Source organism: Musca autumnalis, unplaced genomic scaffold (genome assembly GCF_047663935.1).
Source record: "Musca autumnalis isolate F117 unplaced genomic scaffold, ASM4766393v1 scaffold_3, whole genome shotgun sequence".
NCBI lineage: Eukaryota > Metazoa > Arthropoda > Insecta > Diptera > Muscidae > Musca > Musca autumnalis.
This window is the reverse complement of record NW_027411866.1, coordinates 169,597,291-169,620,459: the sequence shown is the minus strand read 5'-3', so window position 1 is coordinate 169,620,459 and position 23,169 is coordinate 169,597,291. Positions and strand designations below refer to the sequence as shown.

Sequence of the window (23,169 nt, the reverse complement as noted above, 5' to 3'; positions counted from 1 at the left end):
TTACGAAAAAATAAAAATCATATTATTCTAATTTTATTTTGTTATGGTTTTATAGGAAAAGTTGGATAAAAAATGTTTGAGTTCTTCGGCATTTTCGTCAAAATTTCACGCAATAATGATGATATTCCGTTGTAACAAATTTTTCGCTTATAGTTTTCCTATTGGATAATATTATTAGAACCTTATATTTAATCACAAGGAATTCCAATTGTGGCATAACGTTAAAATAATGTTATATTGAATATTATAACATTTGAGACGCATATAAACCGCGTAATTATGAAAATGACATGATGCGCATCTGATTTTCCAACACAGCGAATCTTTCCCTCTTATTTGATGTACAGTTTGTCAAATTCTATTTGGCTGCCACGATGTAGCATCTGCTGCATATTAGGGTGCAAAATACTGTAAAATGGTCATCATTTCCGCGAAGTTCATTTACATTTTATGCGCATCCGATTTCAATAATCACCATTAAAAAATACATCATTCCATGCCGTTTCAAAGCGATCCATCAAGAACCGTGGATGTAGCATCGCACTACATTTTTAGAAAAAATCTAGTATATCTCTGGATTTACGAGAGTTTTTAAATACCTGTTTTCGCGAAGTTTAAACACGCGTGTCGATCTATTTATTTAAGTAGAACTGACACATCCAAAACGCGTTTTAATATGCGATATTTTCAAAATAATTTTTTGTAAATTTTCGAAATTTGAGGGGTATCATATCCGCCGATCTAGTGGGTGGATTTTTACGCGTCGTGGCTTGTTAGATTCAGAACGTAAAAAAACTAAATTTACGCGGGTTTCCACGGAAATCGAAAGACGTTTGTAAATTTTAAACCAAAAAAATAGGTTTTTGAGAACAATTTACGCACAAAAATTTCGTGTTTAGGCGCAGATTACTGTGATCCTGTGAGGGCTACACTCATGTTATACATTAAAAAATGCGAAATTGCGAGTACTACAATCAAATAATAAGCTTTTAGGGAAATCCAGCTGCGCGTCCCGAATTAAGCAAAAATTCAAAAAACCCCATTTTTCAGGTTTCAAAATGTCAGCATTCGTTTGAGGCAGATACAGTGGATATATTAAAAAATCATACATTAGAAACTTCAACTCTGAAGTGTGCTCTTTAACTTTTCCTTTGAGCATTAAGCTCTACATTGTGTAGCAAAACCACTAATTGGAAAATAACATAATGAAACTCGTTTATTTCAAAGATTTTTTCCGATTTTTTTACCTTAGTACGACCACAGCTTCCGCTCAAATTATTATTTTAAGAAACCCCTCGGTGAATCGGGCTAAAACAGTTTATTTTACCGAAATGCGGTCAAAAGTTATGGTATAGTAAAAATGATCGCGAGTTACAATACCCCATACCTCAATTTCAACATAAGTTAATTTTCTACAAAAAGCTTGATATATAAAAAACTGCTTAACCGATTTTCCTGACTTTTTCCTGATTTTTTTCTACTGGGAGGACCCGTGGTGAAAATAAGGTATATATTTTATTGAATTTCGGAGGGGACGGGGTACCTCCCCCATGCCCTACTTTTTAAGAAATCTATTGGGACCCAAAACCCGACTACGTCCACTTTTTTAAATCTAATATATAAAAGACAATGTGTGTATGTTTGTTTGTATGTTCCGTATAGACTCAAAAACGGCTGAACCAATTTTTTTGAAAATTTCAGGGAATGTACAGGAAATAATGAAAATAATTTGTAAATTTTGTTGAATGCTTTTTTAAAAACGCTATTTTGCAAAACTGAAAAGAATATTGAATTAATTCTTCCGAACTTCCACCCTCCGAACCACCCCGCTCCGAACTTTCATCCTCCGATTCACACTGCTTCGAACTTCCACTCTCCGAACTTCCACCCTCCGATCCACCCCCCTCTGAACTTCCATCTTCCGAACCACTCTGCTCCGAACTTCCACCCTCCGATCTAACCAGCTCCGAACCACCTTGCCCCATTCCGAACTTCCCCCTACAAACTTCCACCCTTCAAATCGACCTGTGCTGAAACCATTCTATATATTTTGTTGAATTTCGGAGGGGAGGGAGGTACTCCGTCCTATTTTTTAAAAACGCTCACGTATTGGTGAGGCAATGGTCGTTGTTTATCCGACCCTAGGTACTTATTTTTTGGACCTAAGAGCCGACCGCGCCCAATTTTTTTAATACGTTATATCTCTGAGACTTCTGGGCCGATTTGCCAACAAATTTCAGGGAATGTACCGGGATAATCCTGGGGAAAATAGGCTGCATGTATGTCCCCTGGTGAAAATAAGCTATTTATTTTGTGGAATTTCGGCGAAGCGGGGTTTGAAAATTGATTCGATAGTCAATTGTCGGTTGTTTCTCCAACCCGAGGCACTTATTTGTGGTCTTATGATCCGACCACGCCCACTTCTAAACGGATTTCCATGTAATTTTCAGATGATGTACAGGGATGGTCCTTGGTGGAAAAATTCAATGTATTTTGTTCAATTTCAGAAGTGCGGGTTATACCCTGCGCCCTATTTTTTAAATGCGCTATATATGTATGTAAAATTTACATTTCCCGTAGGACCCGACTGCTCCCACTTTCTTAAATATGTTACAAATCAATGGAAATACCAGATGTTATGCATAAAGAAGCGTTGGTCTTGTTGGAAAACAACTATTTAAATTAGAAGGCAACATATCGATAGCTATAGCTTCATCAAGTATATAAGATATACATTATAAGAAGGTGGAAAGACGACACAGGACATTCATTTGGATGAAGGGCACATATGCAATATTAAATATAAGTTATATCACCTGGAACGAATTTACGATGGCACATAAAAATTCCGCAGAAGCTTTAGATCGATTCTCGAAGGATTTAAGAAGCAATTCACCTTTAGATTTCAGACAAACAATTCCAGTTATACTATTCCAGCAGATGAAATAAATGCATGCCTCAAGTCAGCAGCTTTTTGGCGGTATGTTAAAATTGCATATCGACACAAACAAATCTGAAGATTTTTATTTATAATCACTTGCAGATCCCCACTAATTAGCGATGCAATAAAAATATAATAATAAAACTTAAAGAAAAAAATTTTTACGTTAGGTTGGGACATTAAAAATGATGCTAATCATATGAAAATGCCACCTACCGGCGTAAACTAAAACCACAATAGTTGCTTTCTCAACTATGGTTTGTGCTCATGCTAAATGTTGCTTTACGAGTTCAAATGAGATAAAGATAAATGTTATCTTATTTTATCTAATGAAATATTTTTCTATCATGATGGTTAAATTCATTGTGTCGAAGTTTTTGTTTAAGTGGGTCAATTGATTATTAATTAATAGAGTATTATTGTTTAATTTAAAAATAAAATTGGTTAATTTGAAATTAAAAGAAAACGTTGTTAATAACAGTTTATAAATGTAGTATTAAATGTGTAAATAAATTGAATTTTTCATCAAAATCATTTCGCCGTAATGTCATACTACATACACATATTTTCAGCGACAAATTAGAGACCAATTTATTGCATGCAATATTTTTTAATTTTAATGTTAAATTTGAAATATAGATGACACTTTTAAAAAATTTGGTGTTTGGGTAGTTAATACGAACTTCTAGATTCGTTTGAATAGAGTATTAATAATAAATTTTCAATTACACTAAACAAGACAAAAAATAACTACATGTAAAATCGGGCAGATTATGAAAGTGGACCGAAGAATATTAGAATATAATTAGATATAACCTAAAATTGGTAACTTTTTGGTATGAGGAGAAGGCAGGTTTGGTATGATTTGGTAAGGTTTTGGGTTTGAAACGTGTTATATGAATGTTTATGAAAAAATATCATATTATTTTATTGTGGGACAAAACGGCCTCTCTAACTCATTAAAAAAACCATGCGGTAAACAGTGTTTGTTGTTGTTGTGTGCTAAATGCTGCACAAAACACACATACACCCACGATTCAGTTTGATTTTATAAAATTTATAAATTTATAATAATAATATTTCTACATTTTGGACATACTCGAGATAGAATTTCTTGGGCACATTCCGTTGTAGTCATATATTGTCTTTGGCAATATTATTGCCAGGAAGTTGAGGATTTAAATTTATTAAAATTCTTTTTGTTAAAGTTAACCCAGAATCGAGTCATTAAAGGGGTCTTTTTTGTTTTGTGTTCGAATCACATCCAAACACGGTGCTCATTAAACAAATTTAAATAGAAGGTGCTTTCTTCTGGGTAGATTTTGCGGATTCTGAAACTACCACGCTGATAGATGAGAAAAATAAAAAAAAATCGCTGGAGTGCTTTTTAAATAAATCGCGATTCAAGTTTTCATTTTTAAGGGTTTTTAGGGTTTCGCGATTTTGCTTGGAAACCCCAAACTCTATTGAAATGGGACTAAAGAAAATGTTGTAGCTTTGGAAATTCTCTATAAAATTGACTTTTTTGATATTTCGTATAATTCACCGTTATTGAGATATAGATGTTCAAATTAGGACAATGGATTGACAGTGATTGCAATTTCCCAACGTAAACGTATATATCTAAAAAGTGGTACAACGTAAAAAAAATACGAAAGCCAATTTTGTAGAGAATTTTCACAGCTACAAAATATTCTTTAGTCCCATTTCGAAGGGATTTGCATTATTCAAGCTAAATCCTGAAGACCTAAAAAAATCTGAAAGTTTGATCTGTACATCTATATCTCAAAAATGGTAAAACCTAGAAAAATATCAATCAGCCACTCTTATACAGAATTTTCACTGCTATATCATTTTCTTTAGTCCCATTTCGATAGGACTGTGTTTTTCAAGCAAAATCGTGAAAACCTAAAAAAATCCCAAAATTTTGAAGTTTGATCTCGTTTTATTAAAAAAAATCCATGCAGCGATTTGTTCTTGTTTTTCTCACCTGTAAACATTGATGTTTCAGAATCCGCAAAAACTGCCCTTGGGTAAGCGGTTTTCATTTAAAGTTAGTTAAGGGGCACTCTGCATAACATTGTAATATAAGGATACAGTCAATCCATAGTTTTAATTTGAACTTCTATATCTCTATAACTGTAAAAACTACCAAGATATCATAAAAGTCAATCTTGAAGAGAATTTAAATAACTACAATATTTTCTTTAGTTCCATTTCGAAAGTACTTGCGGTTTCCAAGCAAAATCGCGAAAACCCAAAAAACCCTTAAAAATGTCAACTTGAATCGCGATTCATTGAAATAGCGCTCCAACGATTGTTTTTGTTTTTTTGATTTTTCTCATCCATGAACATTGTAGTTTCAGAATACGCAAAAACTTCCCAGTTGTAAGCACCTTTCATTTAAATTTCTTTCAAGAGCACCATGCAAATATTGTAAAAAAAATGTTCACCATAAAATTTTACTAGAAGTCATCAAAACTCGAAATCTTAATTGAACTCCAATAATCTTTAAAAACACTGTGCAACATATTTAAGGTAATCCTGTGCAAACAATTTGAACAGAGGATTTTTTTAAATACAGACCCAAATGACAATAGCCCTAGTTGGGTTTTGTTGTGTCAGATTCAGCTTGGATTTTACAGCACCATCTAAACATGGTTATATATTGACTTTTTAAAGCAATTCGGGATATATCTCTGAAACCAATGCAAATATTCTTCTGACCTCTGAAGCAAATTTGTAGATAAGGCCAAGGGTAAAATATTTGGAAAAATAATTAACTTTCACAACTACATTAACTGTCTCAAATTTTATAAAATATCGAAAATTTCCATAATTTTTTTATACATTTCGCACCGTATCTCCAAAACCGTTAATTTTTCTGAATGTTTTCTGTTGGAAAAATATCCGCTGGAATGTAATACACAACTCTTCAGAACATGTCATTGTTGTGCAATACCTCTATCACGTTGTTTTCAGTATATTTTAAAAAGATGATTTAATAATATGTCAATAATGTGGTGAAATCCGAAAGGGGAGAATAAACTGTTGGTGTGAACTGTGTTTGAAATACGTGTTGTAAAATATATAATGCAAAATACCGCTGAAACAACATGAAGTAAGCATTTCCGAGTTTCAGAATATTCTGAAGAATTGCTGAGAACTTTATTTGAAAGATTTTTGCAGAAGGTTACTTGGTTCAACTCCCAATAGTTTAGCTGATACTGACCAAAATTAATTTAAAATGAAAAATTTTCTATATTTTATCGGTTTTTATGCTCTAGATGTAGTTTTTTTCAATGTGGTCAATTCAAAAGATAAGTTCTACTTTTTTAGGGCTACAATATTGTTGAAGACAGCAAGGCCAAATTCCTATTCGTTTCTGATATAAAGGCCCAATAAATGCAAAAACTGTAGTTCTAGCCCGGTTTAGTTGAGGCCATAAAATCCGAACTGGATCTGACAGGACAAAATCCAACTAGGGTTTTTGTAGTCTCAATATGTACTTTCAAAAAATGCATATTAGAAGTTGTTTTCATTTTCAGTGTTGCATATTGATATTAGGGTGTAAAAACCAGTAAAATGACCATAATTTCCACGAAGTCCTATTTCAATGAACTCCATTAAAATACTTCATTCTATGGATGCATCATCGTACTCAATTTTTAGAAAAAATATATTATATCTCCGGATTCGCAATAGTTTTTAAATATCTGTATTCGCACAATTTAACCAGACGTATAGCTCTATTTATTTGATTAGGAATGACACATTGAAAACGCGTTCTAATACGCGATATTTTGCAGATTTTCGAAATTTGAGGGGTATCATATCCGCCGATCTACTGGATGAATTTGGACGTATCCTGTCACAATGCAAACAACTCAATTTACGTGGGTTTCCACGGAAAACGAATAACAGTTTTAAATTTTAAACGAAAAAATTGTTTTTTATTTGAACACTGTGCGACAACCAAAAAAATGACAAGGAAAACTGAAAAGATGATGACAGTAGAGCTAAAAATATGAGGCACGTGTATCGGCGTTTTTAATGTTTACGTCGGAAAGTAACCAAAGTAGGCGATTTAAGATATCTTGGAAACCTCGCATTTTAGGTATATAGTGTCTTTGGCAACTTTACTGAGGAGGATATGGGAAATATTTCAAAAAATGTTTATATGGAGCCCACAACATCTTCTGTATGATTTTATAACGAAAAACCATCAATAGATATTTATAGTGTCCAATCACAACAACAATCTGGATAAAAATTGTAAAATATGGCCTTAAACCCTATGTCAAAAAATAAGGGCTGGTAAGAATTTTATATGTTATGGTTACAGATATCTTTTACTCAGAGGCTCATAGTGAAAATTTGATTTGGAACATTTCTTTTTTTAACAATATTCCAAAAAAGTGAAGAATTTTGTGAGATTTTGATCCAGTATGGAATTATGTAAAATTAACAGTACAAAATTAAAACAAATAATTTTATCCTAAAATATACATATTTGTAATCTAATTTTCTTATGGAAATAGTATACTTAAATGTATGGTTTATTACAAAACTCATATTGGAATATTGTGTTAAGTTTTTCGTCTTTTGACACTTTTCACCTAGAACCAAGTTTCATATTAATTTCAAATCCATCAAATCGAAAAAAGACTGAAAATTTTTTCATCAAAAAATTGAGAAATATGTTCATGTTTTTTCAGCAAAATTGATACTGATATTTTAATCATATATAATGTAAATAGACATTTCATTTCTTTGGTAACCCATAGTGAAATCTGACGAAGAATATTTTTGTCTTTGTGGTCATCTCTCTAAATTTATGTTTTGTGGGAATTTAACCCTAAAACGTGTTTTTCATTTTTGACGAATAATTTTGTTGAATATTTGAATTTGATATGATCACATCTTAAAGGAGTTTTTGAACGATTTTCGAAAAAAGGACCAAAAAGACAATTTTGATGAACCACATGAGGGTTAAAAATTTTAACAGAAATATTCTACATATCCTCCTCAATAAAGTTGCCAAAGACACTATATACCTAAAATGCGAGGATTCTAAGATATCTTAACTCGAACATTTAGAAAAAAAAAAAACTAGAAATGGACGCAACTTGCCCCGCCTATTTTGGTTACTTTCCGACGTAAACTTTAAAACGCCGATACACATGTCTCATATTTTTAGCTCTACTTTCATCATCCACACGACTTTTCCCATCATTTTGAAAAAAATTTAATTTTGTTGCACAGTTAAATTTACGCACAAAAATGTCTACTTTGAGAGATATGCGTATTCGCTAAAACTACAATCACATACTAAGTGTTTAGATCCAGCTGCACGTCCCGATTAGAGCAAAAATTAAAAATCACAATTTCTCAGTCTTCAAAATGTCAGCTTCAGTGGATATTTTAAACAAGTAAGTCAAGGCTATAGTCGGACGGGGCCGACCATGCGATACCCTACACCTTTACCACTGGGAAGTAGCTTTTCACAAATCAATGATTTATTTATGGAACAAATAAACTTATTGTAAGAAATAACTTTGTGGATTCTGGTACCGTATCACACCAAGCTTAAATAATAATATAGTTGTTTCACAAACATCTCAGAAGGGACAAGGGAGACTTCTCTCATATCAATGAGTGAGTGTACCCCGATTCATATTCGCTCAATGGCGTGCCCTAAGACACCACTTGTAGAGAAGTTTTATATGGCTGAAATACTCAGAAAATGTCGCAAACCTTTCTGAAGGATATTTTGCCGCCGTTCAAAATTTGATTTTGCCTGCCTGCAATGTATGTATAAAAATTCAATTGGACAATTAAAACGTTAGGGCACCATGTAATTGCAATAATGCAAAAAGTGGGAATAGGAAAGTGTGGTTCTCTACACAAAACACATTATATATTAAGCAGTAGGCCCGTCATTTAGCAGACATGTGATTTGCAATTTGCTTCAGGGGGAAGATCAATACTTCTATTTCCATATGTAGTTTACTTTGCCGGCATATGCGCTCCAGGAAATAAAATATGGACCAAAAATATTTTTTTGTATTTTTTATACAAAAGTAATGGTCCATTTCACCCGCTAAATAATATCAGATCATCATCCAAAATTGTAAGCATCTTCTTCTACCTAAACTTTTACCTCGTGCAAAATTTCGTGATTATTGGGCTATAATTGCGAACTCTGGTGTGTTTATGGTAACACTACAAACAAATTACTGGGTAATTAGGCTGTAACTCCGTTATCTTATCATGTAAACCAACACAATGAAATCAATAGAAAGGTAAAGCGTTCCTCTTCCAAGTATAGCTTACTTACCCGGAATGTCTCTTCCAGGAAAAAAGATATAAGCTGTATATTAAAAATTGTCACAATTTTCACACAAAAGTTGTGGTCCATTTAACCCTCTAAATATTATCTGATCGCCATCTCAATTTGCAAGCCTTTCTTTGTCATATACTCTTACTTCATTTAATATTACGAGGCTATCGGACTAGTATTGCGACCTACAGAGCGGCTACAAAATCGGATAAAAATTATGTTTTTGGTCCATTTCACCCGCCTCCATACCAAATTTCGTGACGATCGGTCCATAATTGTGCTCCAGGCCACAATTTGATTTTTGATTACAATTTATAATGGACAGACGGACACACGGACGGACACACATCTCAAAATCGATGTATCTCGCCGACATATGAAGATTGGTATACCACATTGGTGGTCTCCGACGAATATTTATTATGTCAGGGGAAAGGTCAGTAGTTCTTTTTCCATATGTAGGCTATATTGCCGGTATATGCCCTCCAGGATTTAAAATATGGACCAAAATTAAAATTTTTTATTTTTCATACAAAATTGTAGGCATCTTCTTCGACCTAAACTCTTACCTCGCGCAAAATCCTGTGACTATTGAGCTATAATTGCGACCTCTACCGTGCTAATGGCAACACTACATACAAATAACTGAATGTATTAGGATGTAACTCTGTTGTCTGACCACGTAAGTCAACGTAATTGGCATCAATGGAAAGGTCAAAAGATGGCCTTCAAAATATTATTTAGAGATCGCTTAAAAATTTTGTTTTTGGTCCATTTAACCCGCTATATATTTTACGATCATCACCAAAAAAATTGGGATCTATTTTGGTATGAACCCGATCTCCATACAATTTCGTGACGATCGATCCAAAATTGATGGAGTTTGATTACAATTTATAATGGACAGACAAACGGACGGACGGACACACATCTCAAAACCGCTTTATCTCGTCGAGATATGAAGATTGGTATACCACATTGGGGGTTTCCGACGAATATTTCGCGGTGTTACATGAATTTTTACCAAAACAAAATTATAATACCCTTTCCACATAGTGGTGTAGGGTATAAAAATATTTTTTCTGCAAGAAGGGGACCTTCAAAAAAGTTATATAACTTACAAAATGCAAAAAATCGTACTTTGGTAATTATGTAGTTGATTCAGAACCCTTTGCTGAAGATATTCCCGGTAGCAGAATTTCAGACAAAGTAAACGTCTATAAAATAAAACTATAATTTTGTAAAAATAATTCTTAGGATAAAACCTACATGCCGATTTTTTCTGCTGTAAAAAAACATTTTCAAGAAAATTATTTCTTAAAACAGAAAGTACAAACCGCCAACATTCAACTGAATATCACATATATGTATTTGATTATTACCAAACTCTAACAAATTGAGTTTAATTTCTGCCCTAAGTTTTAATCTTTTTTAATATTTTTTTATTTTGCCTTCGAAATTTTGACTTTGACTTCGAATTATATCGCAAATTTTGAACATTTTGAAAACAAATTGCATATCCCTATAACACTGTGCAACAAAAGTCAATTTTTTTCAAAATGATGGGAAAAATCTAGTAGATTATGAAAGTAGAGCTAAAAATATGAGACACGTGTATCGGCGTTTTTAAAGTTTACGTCGGAAAGTAACCAAAATAGGCGGGGCAAGTTCCGCCCATTTTTAAATTTTTCGAAATATTCGAGTTTAGATATTTTGGAATCCTTGCATTTCAGGTATATAGTGTCTTTGACAACTTTATTTAGGAGGGTGTGGGAAATATTGTTGTTAAAAATTTTGACCATCATGCGGTTCATCAAAGCAGTCTTTTTTGTCTTTTTTCGAAAATCTTTCAAAAATTCATTAAAAATGTGATCGTATCAAATCCGAATATTCCACAAAATTGTTCGCCATAAAATTTTACTATAGGTCTCAGAGTAAACCAAATCTGTATCTCTTGTCTAATCGCCAGGAATCTCTAAAAATGAAAAACACGTTTTAGGGTTAAATTCGGACTTCATCTGAGTTTATTCAAAACTGTCCCACAAAACATAATTTTAGAGAGATAATGTCAAAGACAAAAATATTCTTCGTCAAATTTCACCATAGGTCACCAAAGAAATGAAATGTCTATTTACATTCTATAGCATAAAAATATCAGTATCAATTTTGCTGAAAAAACATGAAAATATTTCCCAATTTTTTTGATGAAAATTTTTTCTTTTTTTTCGATTTGGTACATGGAAGTAATATGAAACTTGGTTATAGATGAAAAGTGTCAAAGGATGAAAACTTCTACACAAAATTTCACTATGGGTTTCAAAATAAACCATATATCTGTGTATACTATTTCCTTAAAAAAAATTAGATTACAAATGTATATATTAGGATGAAATTATATGTTTTAATTTTGGACTGTTAATTTTACATAATTCCACACTGGATCAAAATCTAGCAAAATCCTTTACCTTTACTTATATTGTAAGTGAAAATACATTAGAGGTCTACGGCTATGGTCAAGTGAAAATATAGGTGTCATATGGGCTCTCACATGCACAATTTGGTGTGGTCCAAAAAACTACAATGATGGGACTAACTCCTACTTTGGTGGCATTTACGGAATAAACCTAAGAAATTGACATAAATGACTATATCGTAACTGGGTTCGTTATGGTCATCATGATGCAGCTATTTATGTCAAATGCTAGTGTTAATTCCGTAAATACCACCAAAGTAGGAGTTTTCCCATCATTGTAGTTTTTTGAACCACACCAAATTGTGCATGTGAGAGCCCATATGACACATATATTTTCTCTTGACCATAGCCGTAGACCTCTAATGTATTTTCACTTACAATATAAGCAACCAATGGTTTATCCAAACTACGGAATTTAAGTTGAAAGTACTAAAAATACGCAATTTGGGCAGGTCCAATGTGGTTTTTTTTTATATTCCAAATATATATGCACCACAATTATTTCAAAAGCATTATGAATGGAACGCACAACATATTCTGTATGAATTCACAACGAAAAACTATCAATATGATATTTACAGTATCCAATCACAAGGACAATCTGTATGAAAATTGGGAAATATGGCCCTAAAACATATATATCAAAAACAAGTGCTGCTAAGAATGTTATATGCTATGGCTACAGATTTCTTTTATTCAGAGACCCATAATGAAATTTCATTTGGAACATTTCTTTCTTTAACAATATTCCCAAAAAGTAAAGGATTTTGCTAGACTTTGATCCCGTATGGAATTATGTAAAATTAACAGTCCAAAATTAAAACATATAATTTCATCCTAATATATATAAATTTGTAATCTAATTTTTTAAGAAAATAGTATACACAGATATATGGTTTATTTTGAAACTCATAGTGAAATTTTGTGTAGAATTTTTCATCCTTTGACACTTTTCATCTATAACCAAGTTTCATATTACTTCCATGTACCAAATCGAAAAAGAAGGAAAAATGTTTCATCAAAAAAAATTGGGAAATATTTTCATGTTTTTTCAGCAAAATTGATACTGATATTTTCATGCTATAAAATGTAAATAGACATTTCATTTCTTGGTGACCCATAGTGAAATTTGACGAAGAATATTTTTGTCTCTGACATCATCTCTCTAAAATTACGTTTTGCGGGACAATTTTGAATAAAACTCAGATGAAGTCCGACTTTAACCCTAAAACCTGTTTTTCATTTTTAGAGATTCCTGGCGATTAGACAATAGATACAGATTTGGTGTACTCTGAGACCTATAGTAAAATTTTATGGTGAACAATTTTGTAGAATATTTGGATTTGATACAATCACATTTTTAAGGAGTATTTGAAAGATTTTTGAAAAAAGGACAAAAAAGACCCATTTGATAAACCGCATGAGGGTTAAAATTTTTAACAAAAATACTGCCCACATGATCCTCTGTAAAGTTGCCAAAGACACTATATACCTAATACCCCGGTTACACTATTGAAGGTTAACCCACTGGGTTTAATAGATCCAGTGGGTTAATCTTTGCTGGTTACACTTAGCTTTTCGAGGATATAAACTGTCAGCTGATGTTTGTTTACATATACATACAAAATAACTAATAAAGTCGTGTGTTACACTTTTACGATTTCTCGTATGAGATATCGTCCCCTCTTTGCTCATATTGGTATATTTTACACACAAGGATACATTTTTATATCATGGTATCAATCGTACTTTTTGTTAAAAAAGTGTCTAATGAAAAAAAAAATAATTCTATGATTTCCAAATAACTTTAGATTTATTAACTCCATAAAATCTCATGCGACCAATCGTAAACGTGTAAAACACGACAAACTCTGTAGCAAAAACAGTTGCAACTTTTGGTACTTTTTGAGTAGAGTTGGATTTTTTTGCACAAATACCGAATACAACACTGTATTTTTGGTGGATTTGTGCCGGATTTAAAATAAACCCAGTCGTGAGAGGATTTAATTTTTGTATGGCAAATCTGGTCAGATTTGACCAGATTAAGTAATAAATCCTCATAATGTGGGTTAACCCGGCAAAAAACTGTAGTGTAACCGCACTATAAAATGCAAGGATTCAAACTTTTAAAACGCCGATACACGTGTCTCATATTTTTAGCTCTACTTTCATAATCTACTCGATTTTCCTCGACATTTTTTTTTGTTGTCGCACAGTGTAATTTGACATGTTCTTTCTTCAAATCAAATTATAAAACTCGCGTTATTAAAAGTGCAAAATCGACTTTTTGCCTAAAAACCTGTCCAAATTACCTATAGTGGAATGAATGGTGGGCCCGGATAATTCAACTTAATTAAAAGTTTTACAGTGTAAAAAGCATAAATTGACAATTTTCAAAAAATTAAGAAAAAAATATATTCGAATTCCACTACCAAACCGAAGTGCACAATCATTGATAAAAATTGATTTTTAATATTAAATCGCAATAATTTCACCCAAGTCCACTGTGATTTTTTTTTTTATTTTTTATTCGATACATAGCTGCTAAAGAAACAAAAAATACAAAAATATTGTTTTCTATTTGGATCAATATTAAAGAAGTTATGAGTATTTCTTTGCCTATAGTTTTTACAGAATTCGACTTTTTCAAGGCGCAATATCTCTGTAACCAATATAAAAAAACTGAAAAGTGTCCAATTTCATATACACTGTGCGCCTGAAACTGAGAAGTTTTTGCGGATTCTGTTCAATATTCACAGATGAGAAAAATCAAATAACAAAAAAAAAAAAATCACCGGAGGGATTGTCAAATAAATTTCTAGGGGTTTTTTAGGTTTTCATGATTCTGTTTGGAAACCGCAAGTCCAATCGTAATGGGACTGAGGAAAATGTTGTAGTTGTGAAAATTCTCTACAACATTTTCTTTAATCCCATTTTGATAGCACTTGCCGTTTTCAAGCAAAATCCTAAAAACCTAAAATAAACCTAAAAATGTGAACATTGACCGCGATTTATTTAAAAATATCTCCAGCGATTTTTTTCTTGTTTTTAGATTTTTCTCATCTAAGAACATTGCTGTTTCAGAATCCGCAAAAACAACTCAGGTGTAAGCACCTTTCATGTAAAGTTAGTTAAGGTGCACCGTACATGACATTGTTTAATAAGGAGGCGATACAGTCCGTGCATTGTCCCAATTTGCACTTCTATGTCTCAAAAATAGTAAACACTAGAAAAAAGTAATAAAAGTAAATCTTGTAAAGAACAAGCAAAATCGTGAAAACCTAAGAATGACGATTTTTTTGTTTTTTATTTTTTCCCATCTATGAATATTGTAATTTCAGAATCCGCAAAAACTTCCCAGGTGTAATCCCCTTTCATTTAAAGTTAGTTAGGGCGCACCGTGTATATCATATATTATTTTGTCTATAGCCATTGAAAACATTGTTCTAGTATAAAAATCAACTTAAAACTATCTCAGGAACGGACAACTTTTCCCAAAAACGAATTTGTGCTAAGGAAGGCTCTCAAAGCGTGAATCAAACTAATGTTGACATACGTGGACTTATGCTTCTTTGTCAGAAAACTTAAAATGTATGCCTATAGTCTTCTTTTTAGCTATTTGGCTTTAAGAGCTAATTTTAAAGCAGCAGAAATAATATGCCTTTTTGGAGTATTTTTTTTTTTTTTGATATGTTACTAATTTCATAGCCGAGTATACTCAAGAGCACCAAAATACCTAAAATAAGAAATGGTTATTTTGAAATAAAAATTATTTATAAGAAATATAATTTTATTACTGCAATACTTAACATCCATGTGGTAAAAATATGCGCTGGAAAATTTGAAATCCTGTTCTGTACCTACTCCCAAGAGTGACGCTTAACGACTAACAGGCAAAAACAAATTTCTGAGTATTTTAATATGGCTTGTCGTAAAACAAATATTTACCAAAGAATGGATAACTAATGGTAGAGAACGATAATTGTGCATAAATGGTTTATGATAAACGCCGTCGCTAGATGTCACCCAAATACATTTGGGTACCTACTAAAGATCGACAAGAGGAATACATGCATGTAGCTAATAAAAAGTACAGTATCAAAAAGATTAAGGAATACACACAGAAATTTAGGCGCGAAGTAAGTAAGGGTCATGAAACCACCACTTTCATTTCTCTCTTTTCAGACAGGTAGCAAGCCATAACAATGTGTTATGTACAGGTAAAATTTCACAAATCACATAAATATTTCCGTTGGTGGTTCAGAGAAATCAGTTCCATTCGTAAACTGTTGCAACTCATTTCACAAACTCTCTTCACGCACTGTGATATTTTTAATAGATCAGTGCCAACACTTCGTACATCCATCGATCAAGAATCATCATCTCACGGTTTTACTTTTGGGAAAAACTTTGAGAGATCATCATGATTTTGGCAGCACGAAAACATCTCTTTGCTACCAATATCATATTTTTCTTCATCATTTTCATTATACAGAAATTCATCCAGCTTTTCTGTATCATTGAGGAAAAGGCCTGCAAAAATGCCAATTGTCCTGGGGACAACCGATGTGATGAACGTTGTGTTGCATCAAATGGTGTTGTTCCATCATCTTCACCAAACTTGGCAGTTGCAGGCCTATTGACTTCCTCAGCATCAACCAACTCAACTCCATCACCCAGCCCACCACCATCGCCAACACCCCCAGTGAGAGGTCTAAGACTGATACCCATGGCCATGCGTAAGAATTTGCGTAATTTCGGTTTCGGCGAAGGTCACTTCCAACTTTTTGTCGAAGAGAAACAACGCCAGAAGTACATATCGAAATCTCGCTTGAATGCGGCCGTAGCTGAAGTCAAACTCAATCCCAATTAGCTACCCGAAGGAATTTGCATCAGAGTTTATTGGACAAAGGTTACAAATCATATACGAAATCGATCAATGTAAGAACGATTGATTACGAAATATTGGTACTATGTGATCAAAAGTGATACACTTATCAAAAAATAAAACAAACAACAACTACTAATTTCATATACAATATGTCTGTGTGTCTGTCTGACTGTCTGTTACATAGTACTGATTTAATTATTATTGGTTTGCAGCAGCATTAAAAACAAAATGTCCATCGAGGACATTTATGAAAAGTGTCATATTTTATTAAGAATTATGATAATTTGTAAGAAACGTCATTTAAACACTGCTGATATATAAGACTGCATATTTTTGTTCAACTCTGAAAAAGCAATAACAATTTTAATAAAAAAAGTTTTTACAATATCCTCTTTTCTACACACAGTATGTTTTTTGATATTGAATAGGTAAACTCAATATTTTGGTATGTGTTGATCACTTGGGGTTGGTTGGTGGGTTAGATGGGTTAGATGGTGGTCACTTCAAACATATTCAGCCCAATCATGAATAACAAATACGTGCGGGATTTTTTTGTTTTCACTTATCTCCTATAACGAAGAAATAGTTTATACAAAAAAATCATTGGGAAAAAAATTACGATCATGAACATGTGTTTTTCTCTAAAAATGTCTCTCTTGCAAGGAATTAGGCAAGAATTCTTAATTTTTCTCACAAACTTTGCATAAAACATATAAAAAAAAAAAACAATTTAATTTTATTTATTATGTGAAAAAATTACCATTTATTAGTTACAAATTTATTAAAAATTTAACATTTCACTAAATAAAATTAGTGTGCAAAGAAAATGTTAAGCATATATTATCAGTTATTTTTAATTCAATACATATTTCATAAATTCAATACATATTTCAATCTAATTTGTTGCTTTTCAGAATATATTCGATGTAACTTTTTAATTGACAGTGCCTGGCATAATTACTGTGACAAGTTTGAAAAAATTATGTGCTTTGTTTTTTACCGTATTAGTCTTCTACAAAAATATGAGCAAATATTCTGGCTAATCCTTTACTAGAGTACTTAAAATTAGTAATAAATTTAATCAATTCAAATATACCCTTGCACTTTTGTAATGGAAATAAAATTTCACTGCGTGGCATAAGTATTTTGACAAAATTCTTCTATTGATTTTTAGACCTCAACAATTAAAAATTTCTTATTTATATTTTTTATTATTATTAGTTACATTAAAAATAATATATTTCACACCATTATGGACCCATTTACGGATCTATATTTCAAGGATATAGGGATAATCAAGAAATTTATCATTAAACAATATTTTCGATGACGTTTTCCCATTATCTCGGAATATTTTGCGGATTTTGACCTTTTTATGAGAGTAAGAACATTTTTTTCTCATAAAAATTTGATATTTGAAGGAAATATCTTTAAGTTTGAACCGAAATACGCTCCAAACGTGCTCCACAAAATCCAGCCTAACCATAGTAGCAGTGTTCTGCCAATGAATACATAACACTTCGATCAGTTTACTACGATGTTGTTACAAAGATCGTTCAAAATGCGAAAATATTCATTACAGTCCACAGCAATAACGATAAAAATTAAATATCGCAGTGTTTTATACGGTGGATCAGTCTATTCTGATACCTGTCAGCATTTGGGCACGGAAATAGCAACACAAGGACATTTATTTTACAAAGATACCCAACTTTTTTGTGGTTTTTTGGCTCAAGCTCACTGGAAAGGGTATTTTAAGATGAATTATGTTCAAATAGATTTTTATCAGTCCACAATATGCTCTGCCACAATGATTGTGGGGGTAAATGATTTTTATTGAATATCTAATTGAAAATGTTTGTATCTATGCCTTATCAACCGAGTGGAATATCAAAATATGACTTCAAATTAATATTTGTTGTAATGTCTAGAGGTTCTAGTCTTAACAGAGAACTTGTTTTGACATCTAAATTGCTCAGGAGATGAGGATTTGTGTGCATAAGTAAGATTAGATTTGTAATTCTGCTCTACTTAGCGGAGAGCAACTTCTGTAATTTCACATTTTCTGCGAAGATCGTGCATATTTACAGCGCTTTTAGTATTTTGATATTTATTCCTTACAAAATAAACAGATAACTGCAACAATATATAATCATTACTTACATTTATCGCCGAAACTGTAATTTTATATTTCGTTACAACTTTTGACACCAGCATTCCCTATTTTAATTTAAAATCTAGTACTGTCAAGTATGTTTTTACTTAAATGTTAATAATTTAGTTAAAGCAATTGATTTTAGTACCAAAAGGTACGATTAAGTACCAAAATTAACATAATTATGACGTGTCAAAATACTTATGCCGTTTTGATTTTGCCTCCCTATTTAAACATTCGCCCACCTAAACAGAAATTAATCTGGAATTTCGTTGATCCAATAATTTTTATTTAGCTGAGATGTCAAAGAAACTCCTTAAGCTGTTAATATCCCGTTTTATGAATGCTGACAATAATTATATGCCTTTTAAGACCAATGTAGATTTTGTCAAAATAATTATGCCGGGCACTATATTTGCTATTTCGTACAAATAACATTTAACATTATCTCAAAACACTTTTCTAACAGGCGCAGTTCTCAATCGAAATTTGTTCCGTGGGAATTGAATTTCACAGGGATATTCATGATTCATGATCTTATGATTATAGGGACTTTTTTAGTAAATCGTGGTATAATAATACAATGTAAACTCATGCAAATGATTATGATTACATTGCGAAATAATTAAATTAACAACATTAAATTTTCAAAAGTTGACTAAACGGAAGTCCTTTTGATTGGAATAAATATTAGGAATAGTATCATATGTATCATTATGTATTAGGGTTATGACTTTTTGACATTTTTCCTCAAAAATGATTTCCTGTAGCAGGGATGAATGAAGTTTTGCCTATTAATAACTATGCTATCGTTTATTCCATTGAAATTTAAAAAGAAGTTCACGCACAAATCGATTTTAAAAATATAATTTTTTGACCAAATATATGAAACGAAAAATTTTTTTTTTCAAAAAATTATTTTTTGTTGTACCAATGAATAAATATATGCCTACTAAAAACTATAATAACGTTTATTTCATTCAAATATTAAAAAAGTCGCGAAAAAAGTCACTTTGAAAAAGTTTTAAATTTTTTGTTTTTGTTAAAAAATTATATTTTTGAATAAAAGCGTTTACGACATTTTTACGATTCTCAGAATTGAAGAAAAATAGTGAGAAATAAATTTTATGTCATTTTAATTATCTCATGTGGCAAAAAAGTTTATTTTCAATTATATATCTGTTTTCAGTGACTTCAAAAAATTGTCCATAATTTTGATAAATTCAAATTTTAAAATCATTTTGTGCGTGAGGTTTTTTCACCGAATCACCTTATAATTACGATTTTATGTAATCTTATGGCAAAACTCATCACGCTATGATACAGGAATATGAGGTTGTAAAAAAGTCATAACCCTATTATGTATGTCGTTTCATTAATTAAAATTAAAAAACCTTGGGTAAAAACTCTTTAATTGCCGAACCACTTGACGTACGCTGACGAAATTTGGCTCAAATCTTTCTTATATCAATAGTATTAAAGGTAATGAAAATGGAGTCCCTGGGTCCACGTTTTGATATAGCCCCCATATAACCGTACATCCTGATTTCAGAAACCGATATTGGGGCTACAAGAAAACGTGGACCAACGTCGACAATTTTTGCAAGGCTATTTTATACATATTGCGAACTCACTGTACCAAATTACTGTCAGTATGATTGTAAAATGTGGCTAATAGATGAACAATACCTTAAATCGGGAGGTACGGCTATATGGGGGCTAGAAAGTTTTGAGCCAAATTTTGTCAGCCTACGTCAAATGGTTCGGCAGATAAAGAGTTTATACCCAATATTTGGGTAAATACTCGAAATCGGGGTACCCTTATATGGGGGCTATAAGAAAACGTCGACCTACGTTGACAAAATTTTACAAAGATATTTTATGCTCATTGAGGACTCCCAGTGCCAAATTACAGCTAATTTGGTTGTAAAATGTGTCTAATAGTGAAATACCTTAAATCGGGAGGTACGGCTATATGGGGGCTATACCAAAACATGGACCCAAGGACTCCATTTTCAATACCTGCAATACTATTGATATAAGAAAGTTTTGAGCCAAATTTTGTCAGCCTGCGTCAAGTGTTTCGGCAGATAAAGAGTTTATACCCAAGGTTTGGGTAAATACTCGAAATCAGGGTACCCTTATATGCGCTACAAGAAAACGAGGACCTACGTTAACAAAATTTTGCAAAGATATTTTATACTCATTGAGGACTCACTGTGCCAAATTACAGCTAATTTGGTTGTAAAATGTGGCTAATAGGTGAAAAATACCTTAAATCGGGAGGTACGGTTATATAGGGGCTATATCAAAACATGGACCCAGACACTCCGTTTTCAATAACAGATGTCCTCTTGATATAAGTAAGATTTGAGACAAATTTCGTCAGGCTACGTCAAGTGGTTCGGCAGTTAAAGAGTTTTTACCCAAGGTTTGGGTAAATACTCGAAATCGGGGTACCCTTATATGGGGGCTATAAGAAAACGTGGACCTACGTTGACAAAATTTTGCAAAGATAATTTATACTCATTGAGGACTCACTGTGCCAAATTACAGCTAATTTGTTTGTAAAATGTGGCTAATAGGTGAAAAATACCTTAAATCGGGAGGTACGGCTATATGGGGGCTATATCAAAACATGGACCCAGGGACTCCATTTTCAATACCTTTAATACTATTGATATAAGAAAGTTTTGAGCCAAATTTCGTCAGCCTACGTCAAGTGGTTCGACAGTTAAAGAGTTTTTGCCCAACATTTGGGTAAATACTCGGGTATTTATCCAAGTATTTACCCACTTGTATTGTAAAACTGTCCATTTTAAAACGATATCACAACCTATACCCAAAAATTGGGTGTAAGATGTTGTATTGGCGATTCAATACAGTAAATACCCTCATAAATAAATACCGACAAATGGGTACTTACCGGGTATTTACCCACCGTGTGGGTTTTTACCGGGTAAATACAATCTCTAACAAAATACTATTGATTTATATTTATTGCTTTAGCCGTTCGGTAAATACCATAGCTTTTAGTCGCCTTTTAGTTAGAAATTTCGAAATGCGACCTTAAATCGCAGATACTCTTCGTATCCTTATGCAATATATTTCTAAAATCACCTCAGTTTCTCAACCCTACACACCAACAATGAACTTAAGACCAAACCTATACATCAACTGCGAAAATAATACCAAATGTCGGTAATCAACCTATTTTCCTACACCCAATATCAAATTTAGTACCATTAAGAACTTCTCGTAGCACCAATTTCCGAAATCTCTTTCTTATATACCAAAATTCAGAATAACAATTCTAAAAAAAAATTAAAAAAAAAACGAAAAAAATCGCCGGAGAAATTTCAAATAAATCACGGTCAAAGTTCACATTTTTAGGGGTTTTTAAGTTTTCACGATTGTGCTTGGAAACCACAAGCCCTATCGTATTGGGACTGAAGAAAATGTTGTAGCTGTGAAAATTCTCTACAACATTTTTTAGTCCAATTTTGATGGGACTTGCCGTTTCAAAGCAAAATGCTAAAAACCTAAAATAAACCTAAAAATGTGAACTTTGCGATTTTTTTCTTGTTTTTGGATTTTTCTCATCTATAATATTTGCTCTATTGTTCACTATTACGATCGGATCAAAAAGAAAATTTTGAACACCAAAAACTCTCAAAAAATGTTAATTAATAAAGAACAAGTAAAAAAGCATCAGTCGGCTTTGCCGACAAAGATATACCCTCAGCCTGTGTATAATGAAACAATTTTTTCCCAAAAAAAAAATATTTACGGGGTTTTTAAAACTTTGGACGTTTGAACCGACAAAAATGTTGATTAGGATTAAAGATCAAAAGTTTTGCGGAGGAGATACTAAAAGGAATGGATCGACATTGACCATTAGGGGTTTTTACACCCTTCGGGCTGTTTGATCAAGAAGTATGGACTTGCCCCTGAAGAAAACGTTTACCATCGTAATTGAGGCAGCGAACGCAAGTTGCTTCAACAAAAATCAAAGTGATTCGATATCAGGTCTTAAAGTGAACTTATACGAAATTTTGTGTGGGAGGTACCGGATGGAGTGGACAAATATAGTCCATATTTGAACCTGATCTATATCTGGTAGATATATTAGGATGTGTAAAGTATGGACCAATTCGGCCACTCCCTTCAAGAGTTACCGTACGAACAAATTTGAACTTTTGTGAGGGAGGTACCTGTAGGAGTGGACCGATATGGCTTATCTTCGAACTTAAACTATGTTTGGACAAAATATTACTAAGACCAAATGTTGGACCGAATAGGCAGATCCGTTCTAGAGTATTTTGCGCTCCAACCACCTCACGCGGTGTCGTAGGGGTTTTTTTTG

General features: G+C 32.5%; 2 protein-coding genes across 5 annotated transcripts in view; one reads left to right on the top strand and one right to left on the bottom strand.

Annotated features, from left to right (window-relative positions):
- LOC141398095 (uncharacterized) overlaps nucleotides 1-23,169 on the bottom strand; it is a 373,354-nt gene that overhangs the window by 285,043 nt on the left and 65,142 nt on the right. The gene's annotated exons all lie outside the window — the stretch shown is intronic.
- LOC141398364 (uncharacterized) lies at nucleotides 16,181-16,630 on the top strand. The gene has a single exon (XM_073975649.1). It carries the CDS (start codon nucleotides 16,181-16,183, stop codon nucleotides 16,628-16,630), a length of 450 nt encoding a protein of 149 aa, XP_073831750.1.

Bases quoted from the DNA above. Each gene is read 5' to 3' on its own strand.
- LOC141398364 (XM_073975649.1), top strand. From the start codon at position 16,181: ATGATTTTGGCAGCACGAAAACATCTCTTTGCTACCAATATCATATTT.